General features: G+C 34.3%; 2 protein-coding genes across 2 annotated transcripts; one reads left to right on the top strand and one right to left on the bottom strand.

The window, feature by feature from the left end:
* Nucleotides 1–209: 209 nt before the first annotated feature.
* Nucleotides 210–10,281, top strand: LOC145771272 (uncharacterized). Its single transcript, XM_082583007.1, has 15 exons — nucleotides 210–319; nucleotides 831–974; nucleotides 2,999–3,151; nucleotides 3,354–3,483; nucleotides 3,841–3,941; nucleotides 4,862–4,976; nucleotides 5,282–5,486; nucleotides 5,876–6,053; nucleotides 6,635–6,798; nucleotides 7,487–7,664; nucleotides 8,127–8,269; nucleotides 8,677–8,766; nucleotides 9,140–9,276; nucleotides 9,437–9,615; nucleotides 9,866–10,281. Coding segments are annotated over exons 1-15 (1,989 nt in total). The 5' UTR covers nucleotides 210–249; the 3' UTR covers nucleotides 9,868–10,281.
* A 5,363-nt stretch (nucleotides 10,282–15,644) lies between these two features.
* Nucleotides 15,645–19,711, bottom strand: LOC145771010 (protein sel-1 homolog 3-like). The gene is made up of 7 exons (XM_082582750.1): nucleotides 19,587–19,711; nucleotides 18,817–18,900; nucleotides 18,437–18,527; nucleotides 17,438–17,522; nucleotides 16,447–16,553; nucleotides 16,186–16,316; nucleotides 15,645–15,816 (listed from the first exon to the last, which is right to left on the bottom strand). Exons 1-7 carry the CDS (start codon nucleotides 19,709–19,711, stop codon nucleotides 15,645–15,647), a joined length of 795 nt encoding a protein of 264 aa, XP_082438876.1.
* Between the last annotated feature and the right edge of the window lie 1,187 nt (nucleotides 19,712–20,898).

Genomic DNA, 20,898 nt, shown 5'->3' with positions numbered 1-20,898 from the left:
TGAAACGAAAAGATTGCCACAGAAGTGTACTGATTCCTGCTTTTATAGAATGAATTAAGGCCAATGATAAAATTGATAGAAGTCTACAATAAGAAGTTTTGAATCAAGAAGTGTGATTTTTAAACTTAAGATTGCAGCCTAATATAGTTTAAAACATTTACAGCTTAAAAAACGATAACTTTAGAAATTTTGTTGCAGCGACCTATTCAGAAACTGATATTATTTATTTATTTATTGCTACTTTCAATCATGAAAACTGAGCTATTTCTGGTCTGGTTTTGCATTTTTGTTGCCAGATGCTCCTCACAAAACAGTAAAGGTACGTACAGCATTTGCAGTAATGCTATTGGAATACTTTGCAAGTGTTACTGTATACTTTTACGCTTTACATTGCAATTTAAGTAGGCTGTAGTTGGTAAATTTAAACGTAATGTAGGCAACTTTAACTGCTTAGTGTAGTTAAGTGTGACAAGTGTCTATCATTAAATCTGAATAACTTTCACTGCATACAAGTACGCTACATCGTTTTTATACATATGGTTCAACCAGCCTTATCGTACAATCAAATAGTTTTTTACTATATGATTCCAGTGTTTTATATGTGTTAGTGGCCTTAATAGTAAGCATAGCAGCGTTAAATTTTTGTCGTAAATGTAAGCGTTAATAATTATTTGAAGCGTTAAAACCTATCTACTTACGCATTGAGTAACTATGGCAGCCGCAATTGTGTATCTACGTACTGTGAATATAATTTCAACTGCTCATTGCAAACATAGATCTTGCACAGGTCTCTGTTTTGAAAGTTAATCTAGAATTCAATGTCGCTTCAGGTTGTGCTTGTGATGTTCCTTGGTTTAGGAGGACAGGATGCAAACAGGGACGTTACTTAGAGCGTGATGCCTGCATCCAAAGTGGATGCTGTCATCGGCAAGATACATACATTTTTAACGTTCCACCATGTTTTGAAAAAACTGGTAAGTTAATGATGAAGAGTAGAAAGCTTTCAATACAAAATTAGACAATTAAATTTAAATGCAATGAAGTAGATGATGACCAACCGTAAAAATTGTTGCTACTGTTATTTAAACTTCTAATGTACGAAAGCTAAACAATCATAATGAAATCGAAGTTATAAATTCGGTAGAAAGCAAAATTGTGTTTGTTTGTTGTTTCGAAGTCTAATCTCATTGTTGGATGGAAAGTGCAAAATAATGACATAGTTAATTGTAGGGCAGATAAACAATACCAAAGCGAACATTATATTTACTAGGTTATTATTGTCATCATTGACAGTTAATAATAACAATAATATCTTGATTGTCACGTTCTGGTGTAGCCTGTAACTCTTAATTTGTAGAACCAGTTAAAATCTGTCCTTTTGATTCAATAAGAAGTTTAAAAGTCTCAGATCAATTTCCCTTCTAAAGTTTGATTGAAACGCGTCTTCTAAAATCTAAAAGTTGAAATTAAAAATTAATTTGTTTGTTTGTACTACATTTTAGAAACCGATGATAATCTCAAATAATTCTTCACTTCAAGTTGTCTGTCATCACTTATGTGACCATGATTGGTCATAAAAATAACTCTTGTTACTAAAAATGGTGTAACACTTTGCTTAGTCAGAAGCGTGTCACAACGTGAGAGCCTAAGCTTCACAGGTTTTTTTGTTTTTGTTGTGATGGTCAGATATAAAAATAAGTTGAACTGATTTGGCCTCCCTAAAAATAGCTTGAAGTAAATACAATCGCCACAAAAACTGAAACCGAAATAGCTAAAAATATACTCGACCTACTAGCCTACTGTTTTACGGTACGTGACAAAATTGGCTTACGTTTAGTTAAAATAAAACTCTTAGCTGTTCTTTGAAAACATGTTCCTTCAGTACAAAACAAAAATACATATTTATTAATCAAAAACAATGAAAACTATTAATACTACAAAAAGTGCTCAATGCTAAGCAAAAAGGCAAAGCAGAGCGAATTTAATCAAATATAGTTATTACTATCTGAAGTAATAACTATATTTGATTTATTTATTAATCAGAGATATAATTTTATTTGTTGAAGCGTAATACAAAATTATATTTTTTTCGGACACAAAAATAATTATAAATTCAAGACAAATGTACGACTAGTCCAATTGATGTCAAGTTATCTTGTTGTGTATCGCGATTTCGAATAATAAATTCTCTTCAGCACAACTTTATAACAGGCATAGTAAAATCTTCAGTAGGTCAGTTTAAGAATGCAGCAGTTAAGTTTAGAAAGAAATCAACAATAGTGTTTTTCGGTTGCTAAGAAACAAATGAATTTAGTCTGCGAGCAGTAGTGACAATATTATGTAAATTATGAAGTAAATCTATATAAATAATAATAAGTAAATCAATATTATGTAAATCACTTTTGTGCGAGGATGGCTTGCCTCCCCAGAATCCCTCCCTGGCGTTGTCACTCCGTTTTACTAATGTATGACTTAATTCCCTTCATAATTTACATAATATTGTCACTACTGCTCGCAGACTAAATTCATTTGTTTCTTAGCAACCGAAAAACACTATTGTTGATTTCTTTCTAAACTTAACTGCTGCATTCTTAAACTGACCTACTGAAGATTTTACTATGCCTGTTATAAAGTTGTGCTGAAGAGAATTTATTATTCGAAATCGCGATACACAACAAGATAACTTGACATCAATTGGACTAGTCGTACATTTGTCTTGAATTTATAATTATTTGGCAGTGCATCCTATGGATCCGTAATTGGGCCTCTCTCTTGCATCAGCTTGCTGGGCGTGCAGTTGTTCTCTTGCGTTATATTGCCTTTTTCATTATTTTTACAAAAATAATTGTTTGATAATAACATAAATTTCTAAATTTTAAAAGCGACATTTGATAAAAACGATGTGATAAAAGGGAATAACACGCATGTAAACATATTTGCTGAACTACAAGGAAAAACATAAAAACTTAAAATTAGTCAATTTTCTTTTTTTATCTAGGCGTGTGCCCGAAGAGTGAATGCCAACTTCAACAGCCTGTCGAGGTCTGTTTCCCTGGAGTGCACAACCGTTTCATCTCAAGAAGAATGTGTGAAAATCAAGGATGTTGTTTCAACAGAAAGTGGAAAAACATCTGCTTGAAATCAGCTGATGGTAAAATTTTATCTGAAAACATTCTGCAAGTAATATTCATCACAAAATATTTATGTTTTGCACTTTAGAATAACATGGTTGTTTATAACCACGGCACGTGATTTTGCTGCCAGCAAATATATGATATCACGCAAAACACATATAGTTGACTCAAAACATTGAAGATAAAAATATCACAAAGTTAATATTGTTATAATTGCAGTGGAAGAAAAAAAGCCAAATTCGGAAATGCCACAAGACTTACCAAAGACCACTCAGATGACAGAGCCTGCTGATAAGCCATTCCAAAACTGTTTGTCCGAACAGCCGTGCAGAGATGGTCGCATTTCCGAGTATGAATTGCTATTGACTATGATCATTTTTAAACTAATCTTACCCTGCCAATTGTAAACAGATTTGTGAAAATGTCAAATTTGGATGAGAATAGAAATCCGGAAAAGATTTAGGCCAGCTTACTGCACCTGTTTTAGATTTAATCATAAATATTTCACGCTAAATGTCGCCTTTTCTTATAGCTATTTTACATAAGTAGCTGGTTAGTTTTATATGTATTTTGTACATAAATTTAGTTGAAATTTTCATCCGTCTTATGATACAATTGTTAACTAGGCTAACCTTTTTTTGCTTATTTAGCTATTTACATGTATGATAAATATGCAAAGACCGAATGAATGTTACTGTTTTTGCAGAAAGCAATGCCTAAGATTGGAGTGCTGCTGGGATGACGATTACACCAAAAACAAAACTCAAAGATGTTTCAAAGCAAACAACAAAAACACGGGCAACCCAGGTAACAAGGATACCTCTTTCGAGCATGCTTGAACAAATATTTTTAATAGCTTTCTTCCAAGAGTATGTCGCACGTTATTGGGTGGGATGACGTGTGATTTCTTCATTTCTATTTGAGTGTCAAGCATTTTCCTTTTCGCTCACAATTTTTCTCACAGGTTTATTTCCAGAAAATTGTCAATTTATCAACTAGGTCTTTCTACAATTGAAGAAGATAAATAATAATTACAATGCGTGTTGAGTCAGCAAACAATCTTAACAACTATGGAAATGACATTTACAAATGATTTAGGAACCCTTCAAAACAAAATTGAATACTGCAGCGTAGTGAAATGCAGTATTATGTTGTTACAACTGTAGTTGTTAGCTTCGCAGAAAAAACAACCACTGATACTCGGTAAATTGCAGACTTCGCCATCAAAGGAGAAAGTGCTATTCAATCACGTCAAAAAAATTATTGGCAATTAACTTTTAATGAATAAATAAACAAACCTTGGAATTATGTTTCGTGTTGTAAAACAAAATAAGCATATAAATCATTTTGTCACGATTTTGAGATGATGACTTTTAAGAACCATTTTCAAGGTCGCAAAACTTAAAAATATTGGTCTTGAAGGATCTGACATATCTTCGCTCCTATAGTTTACTTAATTTCTAAACACAAATGATTTACTATAATGACGTAAATGAAATCGATTATCTGTTTAAAGATGATTTAAACGAAATGTTTACTAACTTCTCTGAATTCACGATCATCAGTTCACTTGTAAAAACTTGAAACAAAATGAAGGAATATAAAAACTTTGTTTTAAAATCTCACACAGGGTCTCCGAACATGAATTACTTGCATGTTTCCAAATTAATGGAAATTTTTTGAGTTGATAATACTTGAACCTTAATAACTTCACTACATCTTTGTAGTGATAAAACTTTCAAGTTGGTCAAGGTGGACTCCTTGGACAAGGTGTGAAGGGAGGCCTTGCCTAACTGGCACCCAATTTCGAACAAGAACGTGCCGCTATGAGGAAGGAAAAAAGTAAGTTCTTATTACATAAAGCAACACACGTCTGGCTACAATTTCAGCTGCTACTTTGCAGCTTTAAAAAAATTTTCACCATATAATATACCTTTCGTTATATTTCCAATTTAACACTTCCTTCTTTACAAAAAATCATACTGTGGAGAATAAAGTATTTTTCGATATGTATAGCCTGCCTTCAGCTGTGACAAGATATTGTACGAAATAATCTGTCTTTATTTTAACGTTTTACTTGTTTGGAAAATGAACAAGCACAAAATAATTATACTTACAATAAATTATAATTTGTTTCTTGTTTAAAGATGCGGAGGAGCTGAAGCTCAACGGCGATTATGTCAGACGCCGTGTGGTCGTGATTATTCCTGGACATCTTGGGCTTCTGTAAGCGCTTGCGTGAGTTCAGAACCTCGATGCAAAGTCGGCACGAGAAGACAGCAGAGAAAATGCGTTGATAGAAATTTTAGAATTGTTCAAAGTGGCCGATGTGAAGATGGAAAGAGTAAAAGAGTAAGTAAATTTTTTTTAATAACAGCAAAACAATTAATTGCAAGTGCTCATTCGGTGTAATGAAAGACAATTAAGAATTCAGCTGAAACATACTTGCTATTCAATATTAAAAAAGACTTTTGTTTCGACCTTGCAATCACATGTACAAAATTTGTATTTGGATCACGTGTTCTCACTAAAACATTGTTTGTTCTGAAAAAGTTTACAACTTTCCATTTCAACATTGGTTTGACCTCATAAGGCTCATAGCGTGGTAGAACGACGAGAATGTGCTTCATTACAAACAATAATACAAAATTTACAGACTGCAAACTTTATTAATCTTAGTGGTTACTGTATAACAAAAAAATAATAATATGGTGAATTTTGAGTGTAGTCGTCTGTTTCAGACTGTGAGATGCAACACTCATCTTTGCTCGTCTTTTTCTGCTTTTACATTTCAACCATGCTCCTCTTCATGTGGCAAAGGAATAAAAATCGGATCAAGAGTCTGCAACAGCGTGGCCAGAAATTTGCCCTCAAAATGTTTACGCACAATTCAACAATGCGAAATCAATAAACATTGCGGTAAGTTTTTCTTTGCTACTAAATCAAAAAGAACTTGTGGGTTGTTGACTTTATAAGCCATATTTTACTTATTGAATTGAACTGCTCTACAGAAGCAGATTTCAGGAAGCATATAAGCTACTTTTATCAAGATTCTTATTTGGCATATTTTATGCGTGCATTTCACTTGTGTAGCAAATTATACGTATTTATGCAGCGATTAAAAAGAGAAGCTAATTTATTTTTTACGCCATAGATATGCTGTTTTACAATTTTAATGACTGACGCAATTACATGTAGGCTACAGTAGGCATAAAAAAACTTTACTAAATAGCTTTCAGTTACTAAATAGTAAAACGTTTTCACTAAATTCTGCATTAAAAGTTACAATGCAAAATACTATAAATGTTTCTGTGGTGTGCCATTTTTGCTTCTTACCTGCTTCACCACTCTTGATAAAGTCAGTCGAGCTGACTGACGAAACGTCAAAAATAAAGCTGGTTATCATTTCTAGCATCTTGGTAGCCTGGTTTGCGATTACCAGAAGAACGTAAAAATCATTTTCTAATTTTTTTGACATTTAAAAGCTTTTTCTTCAATAGAACAAAAAGCATCTTGGAGCGAGTGGTCCACAGATGGTGAATGCAGCAGTCCTGAACCTGACTGCCTTGCGGGAACTAGGACTGAAGTTAGGTCTTGCCAGGACGCTGATGGCCATCTTATTGATTTTGACCAATGTCCAGGTGGAAAAAATGAATCAAAAAGGGTATGTGGTATTGCTTAATTTGCATGGTAGTAAAACTTTCTATTTATAAATTAACAGTCACAGGCAAAAACTATGGTCGAAGATTAAACTTGTTATTGCACAAACTGCTACTTCAATTGTTAAATCAAGTATTAGATTTCTGACAGGGCTCTTATTTGTAACAAAAATGTTTATTTATCTAAAATTAAAACTTTTTGAAATTTAGTTTTGTTAGGCCTAACAAAAATTACAATAAAAGACTTAGCCTATCATAAAAATTATACATGCGCGAAGCCTTGAAGTATGCGAAACTGGCGGGATCAAGCTTCCAAAAAAGTTATCTCTTATTCCGTGGATAAAGATTCTCACCATCAATAAAACAATAAATCAACGATAAAACAACTTGCCCTTGTCCTGTAGCCAAAGACATGTTTTAATGTTTTAACCAACAATGGTTTACAAATGCTTGGCATCAAATACAAACTTAAAACGTGCAAAAAGTAATTTAAAGGGCAGAGTTTTTATGTTGCCCCTAAAATTTTGGATCGCATTTAGATTTCTAAAACATTGTTGCAAGTATGTATGTACGTGATGTTATGCGTTCATGCAATGCCTGATCATGCAGTCTCGGTTAAACATGTGCTCGATGATTGAAACTTTCCTTTCGGTTATCTTGAGGAAGTTATGTTACATTTGCCATGTTTTACAGACAACAATCTGCAACGAGCACTTGTGTAAAGACTTTACACCGTTCATATTCAACTCGTGCTCAACAACGTGTGGTGATGGGATGCGGATTGGGAAACGTCAATGTATCAACGGAAATCATGGGAATCTGCCTTTAAAGTGTATGCAAGTGACAGAGCGGTGCGCACAAGACTCGTGTCGTAAGTGGTTTTGTTTGTGCATTAAAACCGCCCAACGTTGTGATTAGCTAACAAAGCGAGCAAAAAAAGCATTAGACACTTGTACTCGAGAAAGGCTTTATCTCATATCGTGAAAAAGTTTACATTTTTTTCTGATATTGAAACCTCAGCAGTTTCACCACAGAAACAAGAAAAATAAAGTTTTTTCTTTACTTTCTTCAGTTGTAGGCTATAATGCATATTTCTTTGTTTTATGTAAAATTAATTTACAGCTATTTTTAACAACTTTATCCAAAAATTCCAACACAACCTAAGAGTATCAATGTAAATGCTATTCAGTTAAGTTGACAATCAAAATCACTTTACTTATCAGGTGATTAATCAACGGCCACTTTCTCAGCTGATTTTAAACTATGTTTTCTAGAGTTTAATTAACGCAAACTTTTTGTAGATCACTTTTGTAAACAATAATTTATTTTCTAGCTGAGACAAATCCATTGGATATCATTTTTGTTGTGGACGCATCAGCTTCACTTGGAGAAAGAAATTTTAAACTAATCACTAACTGGTTAGCTTCGTTGTCACTTCTTCTTGATATCCATGATAAAAATGAACAAGTCGGCCTGGTGAGACGCACGACTATTACTTTACTTTTAACGATACAAAGATAGGCGAATTAGTTCTCATCTTTTTCTGGCAGCAGTTTAATTATTATGTTTCAAACCCATTGGTGTTCTTAAGTGCTGTAGATTAGTTTTTTTTAATTTGTACAAAGTCTACCACATGAAATGTTCTCGGCTCTCGTTTGGTTAACTTGCATGGAACGATACTCCAAGAAAGAACTTTAGTAGACTATCGTTTATATGTAAATTGTTTCATTTAAAAGCCTGATTGGCGTGCTACTATCCATTGAATATGCATATTGCCGAGTTAGTTTGATTCAGTACGTTTTTTCAGCAATATTGCATCATTAGTTTCTATTTTGGTGAATGGTTTTTGACAAGTATTTAATCATATACAACTGCATTTCCAGGTGCGGTATGGTACTTCAACTAATACAATATTTCCTTTGGGAGCCCATCAGGATAGTAATGAGTTAGCAACTTCTATCAAATCAACAAAAGTAAGAAGTTATATTTTTTGTAAAGGAACTTTCAAACACATTTCAGAATGAGATGAAATATTAACTTGCAAAAATGCACTTAAACATTAAAAACAAGTTAATCTTAAATTTTCTGTTGTAGATGTCACATAATGTATTATAAATTAGAGAGGATTAGTTGTCGACCTGTCATGATTTGTTGGGAAATATTTCATTGACCAGAGTACAAAAAAGGTGTTGACCAGGATTTGTTATATCAACTTCTTGCCATTAAGCCTTAACGGTTGAGCTAATAGCCAAGCAATACTACGACAAGCCACAGTTGCGTTATTCAATCATGTACCTGATAATATGCAATTTTTCTTTTTTTAACAATTTTTATTTTTCCCATCAGTTTGAAGGTGGTGGAAGTGGAATATCACAAGCAGTTTTGATGACAACTTTCAGAGACTTTCAAGTTTCAGCAAGCAAATATCCTGACTCTAAAAGACGGATGGTCCTTATACACGAAGGAGATGTATCCAATGAAACGTAAGTCTTCTCTGCAGTGTCAAAAGAAAAGCAAAAGAAATTTGCATAATAATTTTTGAGTATAGCCTACAGTGAATGCAGGTCTCTTGATCAATCTGCACAATAGTATTTCTATACTTACTTTACGCAGATTCTTATTCGGAAAACACGTTTGTTTCAGATTATTGAGAAAAGCTGTCAAAGAAGCAGACGCAAGAGATATCGATATAATCTTTGTGAGCTTGTTCCCTGAAGGAAATGTTGTAGATCTATTCCTTTCTCTCGGTAAAGTCTTACTAATCGATGCCATGAACGACTTATCTACCTATACTCTGCCTTTATTGGAACTTGTTCGATCATGTAAGTTTGTATTTTGGAATTTGCAAATGAAGCACACATCGTGTTGCATTTTTGTTATTATTATTAATTTTATATTTGTCCTTGAAAAAAATACATTTGATGTTTTATATGCTAGCCGCTAGACTGCTTTTGACAAAGATAAAAATTTGCAAACATCTTATGTAATTATCATTAAGGCTACCGTACAGATTTTTGTGCTCAAATGCGACAAGATTTCAAATTAAAATGATATTTTTCATTGGATTTGCAGAATGTGGTTTGAAAGATTTTCCTCGTGTGGAATCGTGGACAGCTACTTGTGCAGACTTTCACTGTGATGCAGATTCATTGCTGCTTTGTACTATCGTGTGAAAAATATGACTATTGAGTCCTTTAAAAGTTGTTAACTTTCTTCAATAAATTTACACAGAGCGTTGTTCAACTATTTCTATAATGTATAATTATTTTTAACTGGTGACACAGTATTATTATTACTTTTTTTTTTTTTTTTTTTGTGTGACACAATATTAATGACACAGTATTAATTTTTGTGTTGATGGAAAGTGACTTTTTGCTTTAGCAGGGCCTGAGTTTTTAAATAACCGGCAGAATATTTATTGCTTTTCTTTTTTGTGCAAAGCTAATGATGCAGCTTCACAATATTGCACAAATGCGTGTTTAAAGAATCACTACTCAAGATTTCACTAATATTTATTTATATCCTGTGAATCTATACCTTTGTCTGTGATGATGTTTCTGTTCGTATTATATTTATGCGTCACTACCAAACTATTTAAAGTAAAGTAATTTAGAATAATTTAATATAATTTATTTAAGATCCAGCAGTCTGTTTGTTTTGTGCTGTGTACAAAAGAAGTCTCATCAGTTTCAAAGCGATAGTCTATGCCTTGGATAGCGTACAATTCGTCTTGTAGTTGTTGCAACTTTGCAGCAAAGTGTGGCTATTCATACAGCGTATGCCAAAATTGAAAACTAAACTCGATCTAAGTTCAATAGACTCACTAATTCAAACCATACAAATATAAAGACATAAACTGCATGTGTAGAGACAATCTGTGAACACTTATAGCACAAAAAGCTAACAAGGCTACAGTTAAGAAGCATGACGCATGGCCTGAAGAAGTCATTCATATCAGACTAATACGAAAAATTGCAGATAACCACACGAGTCGTATATCCAGCGACAGTTTAATTCTTTTCATAATAAGTAAGTTGCGTTCTTTAAAAAAAAAAGTAGGCTAATTCATTGTTGCGTTCAACAAATTTAAGATCGAAGAATCTTATTATCTTAAATTTCTTACAAGACATGCTTCATCATTGAATGGTGGTTGCATACTTCATTCTTCAATTAACTACCTTTAGACCAGTGGTTCTTAAACTGGGGGGGCGCGCCCCCTTTGGGGGGCGTGTGAGGCTCACAAGAGAGGCGCAAGAAATTGAAAAACTGTGCATGAGTTATGACTAAACATGTCTTCACAACTACGCTGGACAGTCGATTGTTGAAGATGAAACTTTGTGTTAGCCTACATTGGCACAGTGTTTGTAGAGCGTGTTGTTGTCACTTCTCACGTTCTTTGTGATGTTTTAGACGTTGCTAAATGTTTGCGCGACACCTTAATTCTCGTAACACAACGGCTTTCTGACACAGCAGCCTCGAGCTTTAGTTGTAATAATAATGGCAACGACTGATCAACAAGTAACAGAGGCTAGAAGTACAACAGTATCCCCAACTCTACAATAATAGGCTACCTTGCGTAAACTATTTTTTTAATTTTAGCATTGATTTAATTAGGTTTATTTTTAATTAATCAGTTCTATTGACATAAAATGAGTGAGGAAATAGAGAAAGTATGACAAAAATTATTTGAAGTTTGGCTTTATGGATGCCATCGTAAATGGCCAAGTTGTACCACAATGCGTCATATGTTTTTAAAACCTGAGCAACGACGGTTTGAGACCAATTCGATCGCAGCGTCATCTTGAAAAAAAAACACCTTGACCACCAAAGTAAACCTTTAGCTTTTTTCCAATGCAAGAAAGACTATTTAAAAAAAATTGGCATCGTCGCGTTGGCCTATACCTCGTGGACATTTTCGAAGCCCTTAATAGTTTAAATCTGCTCCAGCAGGGCAGGAATACTAATTGCATCAAAGACTATGAGACCATCCATGCTTTTATAACAAAACTGGGGCTGTGGCATCGTCGAGTTCAAAAAGGAAACGCAGCTTCATTTTCCAACCTTGATACTGTCCTTGAGAAAAAACAAATTGAACTGAAGGGCGAGCTTAAGTTCGAAGTGGAGTGCCACGTTTAACTTTGGAAGCAAGAATTTGAACGCTATTTTCCAGACTTTGGTGACACCGAACTTTTAGAATGGCAGATGAAAAAGAATCCCTTTTGTCCAAATGAGAAAATTCTTCCCGACAATTTACAAGAGGAGTTCTTGAAACTAAAATGACATTCTACTGCAAGGGACAACCTTGAAGCAATGCCACTAACAGATTTCTGGGAAAAATGTGAAGCTGATCTGAGATGTGCATTATCTGCTACTAATCCCCAAATTAAACATTTGGTATCCAAAAAAAGTTACATCCTTCGCATTAAATGCAACTTACCTGGAAATGAATTGGTGTTCTGCTTAATGTTTTTTGATTTTGAAACAAGGTGGGGCGCGAATTTTGTTAGAATTGTAAAAGGGAAGCGTGTCTCAAAAAGTTTAACAACCACTGCTTTGGACGGCTGTTGAGGTTTTATAACACTCGCCTCAGTTTAGAACAAATACCCAAGCGGTGGAGAAAAAGCAAAGAAAGCCGACGTTATTTAAACCAGGGAAAGGCGCAGCTAATCCTAAGCGTTTTCGGTACTTGTCCGTACTATTTTATGAAGTTGTTAGATAGGTTATTGCTAAATCGACTGCAGCTGTTTATTGAAGACTAATATAGTTTGGTTATAATTGTAAATTAGAACAAACAGAAAAATGGTATGCCACAAGGAAGAGTTCTTGCTCCCATATCGGCCCAAGGGACAATGAACTACAAATGTCCTAACTGTCTGAAAGCATATTGCAGAAGAACCATCAGTGCGTGCTAGCTTCAAAAAAATCAAATACGGTAGCCTACCTGTTTCACTATAGATTCTGCTGCTTTGTCATCCGATGAAAAAGTTCCTTCCCAGTGTTGGAATGCTCAGTACAGGCCAAGAAAATCAATTTTTACTGAATCAAAGCTTCTACTTTACCAAGGGATGTCTCAAATTAACAAATACCAACTCAAAGCGTGTGCGTTGTGAAATCCGCCACATATCACATATCAGTCTCAGAAAAAATGATCGTGTTGTTTCGATTCACTGCGTGCACGTACCTAACTGACGGACGGCAGCAGTGTTAGGGTTAATCCTTTGGCCGCTCTATTTTTTAAAAGAATTGTTCCACGTGTTGTCTAATTTAGGGTGAAAGAGCTGATTAAAAAATTAATTCCAATAGAAATCAGATGTGCGATGGTTAAGAATGAACAAGAAAAGTTTAAGAGTCATACCACGATGACTTCAGTTTGTCCAGCTTTAGTCCAGATTTCTTTCGGTTTTCAAAAGCATTTTTAATACTGTTTTTCTACTTACTCTAATTGACAAGTAAGTCGATGATATACTGTATGAAGAAAACCAATTTTTCTCTTGCATAGCTTATATTTTATGGTTTTGAATCCTGAGATAAGCAGACATTCTCTTAGAAATAAATTATGAAATATAGTATTAATATTTTTAATTGATTAGTTAAATAACATGTTGTGCAAACAAGTCACCGATTTTGACAGAGTATACACTACATTAAAAAAGTAGCTTTAGCCTACGGATAGTTTTTGAGTTCATTTTCTATTGTTTTACAGTTTATTATAACAGTTTGCCAGGTTTTGCTATCGATGATTTCACACAAACAGTAGGTAAATATTTTTTTCTTTTTTACTCTGTAGGCTATTTGATTGATTAGATCTTTATTCTCGAACTGGAAATACTTCTATGAGAGCTTAATCCTGGCAGGCTTGCATGCTTGCAGAGGCTTTGAACTACTGACGAAAGCCCGGTCACTGAAAATGGCAGAGCGAACTTTCCAATTGTTGTTGAAGTGTTGTCTGTGAATTATTTCATCCACTTGGTGCTGCTGAATGGAGAGCAGTCCTTGAAATGCCTTACTCAAACGCACACTCATGGCGGCGAACCACTGCCACTTGATCTTGAAGCTTCTTCGTCCATGAAGGTAATTTGATGAGGGGCACAACAAATAAATAAAACAATAACATTTTATTTTTGAATAATAATATGATCATTCAATCTTTTTTTTCGACATCATCCTTTTATTAAAACTCTTTGGAAATCAAGCATTTCTCAATAGCTGAAACATTTCTCGCTATCTATTACAATACTGTAACTAGCATCATAGTTCTGTTCACACAGAAAAGGGCAGAACTTAATTTCATCCAAATCAAGTGTATTAAAGCCTGAGATTAAGTCAGACACTATAGTTTTGAAATTTGAGTTCAGTTGTTGAATTCATCAGCCAATAATATACAAGTTGTTACAAAAATTATATTATTGACAACAAATATGCTACTAGAAACTATGAAGATTGAAGAAAAAGGACCAATTGTTACTCTTTGCAGTACGATCGTTCACAATTTTCATGCTCCTTGTCGTTAAGGTCATTGATTTTTTTTTTGAATTGCAGTAGACTAATTCTAAAAAATTAAAAAAACTCATTTCTTCTGTTCAGATATACGATGACCATTTTCGATTCTGCAAAACAGTGTAAAAGTATTGTCAGTGTGATCCAATAGTTGCACATATTTCCTATAATTATATAAAACAACAAGGTTGCCTGTCGTGTGATATACTGATAGTTCAGTTCACCTGGCTCATTTCAATGCTTGGCCGTGCAGTATGATATAGTGATATGAAAGTATTCTCTATAATTTAATTCTATTAAAAGCCTACGTATCGGTACAAGCATTAAATATATGTTTCAGTTAGTTTTGCAGGCCTACATGAAAATCAATGAAACATTATAATTAAAGTGTGTTCAAGTAATACTCTAATGAAACCTCTAGAGTTCACGACTGAAATTCCGAGTTAAAGCAAATGACAGGAGCTGGATTCGAACCCACGCCTCCCCTCCATAGGAGACTGCAACCTGAACATAGCTCCTTAGACCACTCGGTCACCCTGCCTGCTGATTTTATTGTACATTGACTTTCAATTGAAAAAATATCTTCTTCCTGAATAACCAGTCTTTCATTTTCCAGTGCGATTTTGCATTTGTCTTTCTTGTCTTTTAGACGTCATGTCATTAATGTACTTCCTTTCCCAATGCTGCAACAGCGGTTATTCCTGTTGTCTGGATTTTGTTCTTTCTTCGCAACATTTGAATGCATGATTTTCATAAATATGACGTTTATTACAAATACTATATCATCTATAAAGCAAAGCCATGCCTTTAGGCTACACACAGAAAGAAAACGTTTTTCAGATTGGTGGTAGTTTTTGGTAAAATAAAGCAAATAATAAAAAAAAGTTGGAAATAATTGATTTCACTTTCTCTATCTGTTCATTATATTATTGCTATCCATTAAATATTGGTCGATTTTATGTTTTCTCTCAATAAATAATTTTTAGCTCTTTTTATGCGCTTTTACGCAGGATTATTATAAATCTCAAGTTTTTACTGAAAAACATGTTTAAAGTTTTAGCTTCTTGTACAAAGTTTTTTACCTTTCTTCGTAAGCCAATGCTCTATTTCGTCTTTTTACAGCTCTTTGCTTCACGTACATGTCCACCAGTATCAATATCATGGTAGTCAGAAAGATAACAACAAAGGCTGTGATCTGGTCAGAGTTTTTATAAGTTAAATCGAGCTCAATGGAACCACAACATGCACTGTTTAAATATTTTATGCTTTCTTTCATTGAGTAAAGCATGGCTTTTGCCACTGAAAACCACTGTATCGTTTTGAGTACGGTGATACCGACAAGAGATTTTAACTTTTACAGTCGATTAAACAGCAGTGCAAAGTACAAGCTTATTGGAGAAATACAGTGCAATAAACTACTAACTTTAGCTATGCTGCTGGTCTGATACCACATCAATATGATCTTAGTCCGAAGCAAGGCTAGATAGCATGGGAGTGATGTCTCGGAAAACTCTACACTCGTGCACCTGTTCAAAAAGGGTGTCAATTTATCAATACTAAAATGCTAACATCCTTCATTTAAGATGACATTCGGTGATCACTGGTCATAAACATTTTTAAACTTTAACCTTTTGCGCATTGGGCATCTATTGCTCATTTGCAGTTTAGTTTATTACAAGAGGTATTGACTCAGATGTGGTTTTGCTTAATTTGCCCAACGGATCCGGCTGATTTATTTTAAATAGAGTCATTGGCTATAGCAAAATTGTTTTCTTGTTTTGACAAAAAAATCAATGTCTAATATCTGCAATGCAATATGCCCATCATCATAATGTTTATCAATTTTGGTTTAAACAACAATAAAAATACTAGCCTATAGCCTACATGTCACTTACTTTTCATACAGTCGATGTATTATCTCCTTTTGACTTCGAAAAACATTTTTTTGCAATCCTAGACCTTCCAAATCTTCCTCATTCAGGACACTCCATTGTACTTCCAATATGTTAGCCAAGTTGAACAAAGCCTAGAAATTTGAAAGTGTGAATTTTCCTGTATTTTAAACTAAAGCAAATCAATTGCAGTAAATCGTTTCATGAAAACGTGCAACATGTTAAATAAAGCAAATCAAATCATTCAAATCAACATGACTTTACTTGAGGATCATTAAGCTCTGCTGCATGTTTATAGTAAGTGAGCGACTTTCGGAAATCTTTTTTTCCACCATGTCCGTAGTAGTAAAAATCTCCCATTTTGTTCAAAGCTGAATAACATAAGTAACCCTTTAACCAAATCAGCTTTAAACAATTATAGTCAAATTAGTTATGGATTGCAGGAATCTTCGTTTTCATACCAAGAGATAGGCTACTTTCGGAAACTTGGCCTTGACCGTTTCACATGCTCAGAAAGGCTCAGGACCATTAGATAGGCCCGGGGACAGCGATTAATGCGAGGGCTGTTTGAAAACAACTATTTGTAGTCGAAACAAAACAAAATATCACAAAATCAAATTTAATTCGAAATGAATCGAAAGCGATTCAAGACACAGAATTTTATTTCGAAACGAGCAAATATAAATTTTTCTCAATACAGTACGCTATTTTACTTCAAAAATATTGTAAATTTTCAATTTGTCGTGTATATGGTGTAAACGTAGCCTATAACAAATTCGATCGATTGAGCTCAGAGCTCAGAGAGTTGTGATCAACACGGAATGTGCTCACAAACAATTTAGAATAGTTTAAGGAAGGTTTGTGGGTCATATTCCCAATTTGGAGGGATGATGCATCAACGTGGGCATCAATTGCTCACCCATAAAAAATGGGAAAGTCAAATAAGTTTTCGTATTTTCGGATTTTATGTGAAGTAGTTTATAATGAGGATTACAACGAAATGTAGGTCGTTATTGTTACCAAGTTAGGCTATATTATCTTTAACGGATCAGCTAAGACAGCAATAGGCTTCAGCCTGTTTTCTGTCAGATACACAACAATGAAAATTAGCAATTTCTTGATCGATGTAGATTGGGCAATCGTTTGTTTATTGACCACATTTCTTTAGCCTGTTAACGACAACAATGTAAGCTTTAACAAAATGTAGTTTGTTATGTAAGATATCCTAGTTTACATTTGGTAGATATATACTAACCGTATGGGTGAGGATCTCTCACTCTAGAGCTAATGTTCCAGTTTTTCCAAATGCATTCTTCTTTAATAAAATGAAGCAAATGGTTCTAAATATGCAAAACATACAAAGTTGATTCAAGCATTTTTAAACAATCTAATTTCGCTGTTCTAAAAAAAGAATAGACAAAGCAAGTGTTTTCTCAAAATTTAAATCAAAGATATCTTGAAGTGTTACTTTGTAAAACAAGAGAAATATAAAAAAGACCCTAATAATTAATTCTTGTGCATGGAAATGGGTGGCGCATCTTAATAAAGCCGAAAGAATAAAACATTCGGCATTATGTAAACGAAGATGACTATACCGCAGCAACGATATTTCGTGTTAGTCTATTTGCTGATTTTCATACTTCCAAAAGAAGAAAAGGTTAAAGCAGTTAAGCTGCAAAATATAGTGCAAGTTTGACAATATTACGACAAGAAATTTCTAGGAGCACTGTAGGAACCCTGCATGGGCACTGGGCAGTGTGTGACACCCGTGTCCGACAGCGCCTACATTTTGAAAGCATTTTTGTATTGCCATTACAAAAATACTGCTTATCGCACAACGTAAAGTAAACTATCAATAAATAGCACAAAAACAGTACTAACAAATTTCGTAAAAAAAAACATTATTATTGACAAGATTCTGAAAAAAAAAATCCAAAAATTCAGAAAAGCTGGGCAGTGTTGGGCTACCTCTCCTTCATAGGCTACTGCACTGATGAGTCCATTTAGGCTAAAACGGTGTATCACTTTCTGCAGTTATGTATAACCTGCATATGTAGGCTATTATATTTTCAAAGCGAATGAATTAACTTGATATATTTCACAACTAATAATCAAAGTTTGAACATTACAAGGCATTTTACGCTACAATGCCAACGTGGCTTTCCATGGTGATTCAAAAACCATAAACAAGTAAACCTGTATCCCCCTCCTCATGAAAATGAACAATAATTATAAAAAAAGGTATTGAGCTTACTGCTTCTCCCTCACACAGGAATGCGGTGTTGTATTGTGCTACTTCAAACCCAGTATCACCAATTGACATGTACATAAAAAGAGCTTTGAACCTGCGAAGACAACTTAATTCATGCCAAATATATTTGAACAATATCACTGCTTTTCATACTTGATTGTGAAAAGGTTAGATTTATTTCTATTGCTTCTTTTTTAACGGATTTAAGTTTGACTAGTCATTAAAATGTGATCAAGCAGCATTTCATTTGCAAAAAGCTAACATCAAGAAAATGCACCTTATTTTTAGTTGAAAGGTTTCTTACAAACAATTTCACTATTTAGACAAATTGCAAAATATTGGAAGTTGATGTGGCTTTTGAAAGAAATTGTAATGACGCTTACCATTGTTTTTTCCTATATGCTTGTAGTCCTTCCCGTACCAGTTCTCCCATGGCTGGATTTTTCTCTGATAGATATTGCGCCCACCTTCACAAAACTTTATTTTGTAATATGGACTCGTATTAATGTAATAGTATTTACATTTTCCGCACCGGTTTATCTTTAGAAAGCAAGAATATAGTAGGCTAATTTAAAGTTTGATAAATTGGACATCCAGCCTTAAGACTAGCACCATTATGACTACCGATCAGCTGCAAATATTGAGAGCCCTTATTTGATAGCTTCCTTGGTTGGTTGGTTTTTGAATCTTTATCCTCGGACTGACAAAGCCTTGATAAGTTATTCCTGGTAGTTTTGCATACTTGTAGAGGCTCTTGACGCAAGGCCAGTTACCGAGATTGGCAGAGTGAAGTTTTCCGATTGTTGAAGTCTTCTTGCCATAGAATTATTCCCTTCACTAGGTGCCGCTGAATGGAGAGCAGTCCTGAAATGCGTTGCAAGCGCACACCTCGAGAGCCAAACTAGCGCCACGTGATCTTGATCCGGGCACGTAAAAATTCTTATTTGATATTGTTAACTATTAAAACATTTTTGGTATTTTTGTTTTCGTTTTTAAGAAGATTCATACAGTAATATTTGGTAACTTCCAGTTGCATATTCTATTTTCAAAGTTAAATTAATAGCAGAAGACGACTTTATCTTTTACTTCTTTTTTTACTAATCTGTTACAAATTGCAAAATATAACTACGTTTATGTATCTCTGTAATCTTACTGAACAGCATCAAACGCGTTTCTTTGAAGATACTTGTGAATTCCAGTTGCCGTCAAGTAAGCAATGTTCAAACCAGCTGCGAGTTGTCCGGCAACCGCGGCTTGAAAATACTTGGAGAATGCCATTTTCTAAAATTATTTCAACACCATTGCATTCAAGTCCTGATAAATTCTTTTGCATAACCTAACGCATTGTAAAATAACGCAATACCAGCAGCCTACATTAGCTAGCGAGGAAATGATTAAACTATAAACAAAATTATAATATTGCTGTAGGATAATTTTTTATTTCTGTTTATAGCTTCCAGTAACTTATAACTTTAACATCTTGATCAACGGTTTATCCAGTGACGCCGGCAGAGGGGGGGCAGGCGGGGCAGCTGCCCCCCAATGTTTTGGGCATCATCTTTTTAATTTTTTTATATTAATGCATATTGTTGTTACTTTTTTAATATTTGGATCCCAACCTGAAGTCAAATCAACTTGCAAGGGGGGGGGGAGGGGGTAAAAACTTTCTCTTTTATTTTAAACTTGCTCTTCTCGCTGCTGTTATTATTACGATTTTGTGATTCTTTTCACGTACTTCGCCTGCTTTCTGTCATGTAACAATTTCTACCGGCTGTTCAGCAGATTGGCTCTTGCTTGGTTCTTGAGTGGTGGCAGTGCATACAGCAGTGGGTCATTCAATGTTTCAAGGATATAATGTAGATGTAACTCAACGAAGTCTACTAAAGTAATATAGTAAGTAACCAGTGATTTGATGACTATCTCTGGCTGGAGTAGGCCTATTCAGAAACTAAGGATGCCACATTTTGCTTTCCCTGTCGAGTTTTCAACAGCTTGGTATATGTTATAGTCCTGTTAATAGTAGTTGAAGTTTATTCTGTTAAACTGCAATTATGCTCCACCGGTGTTAAATGATTTTTTATTCCTAATATTTCTTTATCCTATCCACGAAGATTTCATGCGCAATATAAGGACGATAAAGTTTAAAACACAAAATGAACGAACAATTATATTAGCCTATATACCTATATTAGGATGCAAAAAATGGAGTTTCGTCAGTATGACGAAATAATGCAACTAAAGTCAACATGTTCCTACGTTTATTGGACGCTAAAATACGTTTTACTTGCGTGACCCAAAGTGCCATGACGAAACTTTTTCAACGTAAGCAAATTTAATGAGAGAAATGAAAGTAAAAAGATGGCTTTTTGTTTTTTTTTCCCCAAAATTCATCAAGGTAATCACGGACCCCCAAATGCTTTCTCACGGACCCCAAGGGGTCCGCGGACCCCAGGTTGGGAACCATT

The sequence above is a fragment of the Aplidium turbinatum genome, chromosome 5, assembly GCF_918807975.1.
Source record: "Aplidium turbinatum chromosome 5, kaAplTurb1.1, whole genome shotgun sequence".
Taxonomy (NCBI): domain Eukaryota; kingdom Metazoa; phylum Chordata; class Ascidiacea; order Aplousobranchia; family Polyclinidae; genus Aplidium; species Aplidium turbinatum.
Note: the sequence above shows the minus strand (reverse complement) of the source record. Positions and strands in the feature narration are given on the sequence as shown.

What these genes read in the sequence shown, in the direction of transcription:
- LOC145771272 (XM_082583007.1), top strand. Translation starts at nt 250, where the DNA reads ATGAAAACTGAGCTATTTCTGGTCTGGTTTTGCATTTTTGTTGCCAGA. An exon ending in ACCATGTTTTGAAAAAACTG is followed by an intron (nt 975 to 2,998) that starts GTAAGTTAATGA and finishes TTTTTTATCTAG; the next exon opens with GCGTGTGCCCGAAGAGTGAA. An exon ending in AAGATGGAAAGAGTAAAAGA is followed by an intron (nt 5,487 to 5,875) that starts GTAAGTAAATTT and finishes CGTCTGTTTCAG; the next exon opens with ACTGTGAGATGCAACACTCA.
- LOC145771010 (XM_082582750.1), bottom strand. Translation starts at nt 19,711, where the DNA reads ATGGCATTCTCCAAGTATTTTCAAGCCGCGGTTGCCGGACAACTCGCA. An exon ending in TCCTGTGTGAGGGAGAAGCA is followed by an intron (nt 17,523 to 18,436) that starts GTAAGCTCAATA and finishes TTGCATATTTAG; the next exon opens with AACCATTTGCTTCATTTTAT. An exon ending in ATACATCGACTGTATGAAAA is followed by an intron (nt 15,817 to 16,185) that starts GTAAGTGACATG and finishes CTTTTTGAACAG; the next exon opens with GTGCACGAGTGTAGAGTTTT.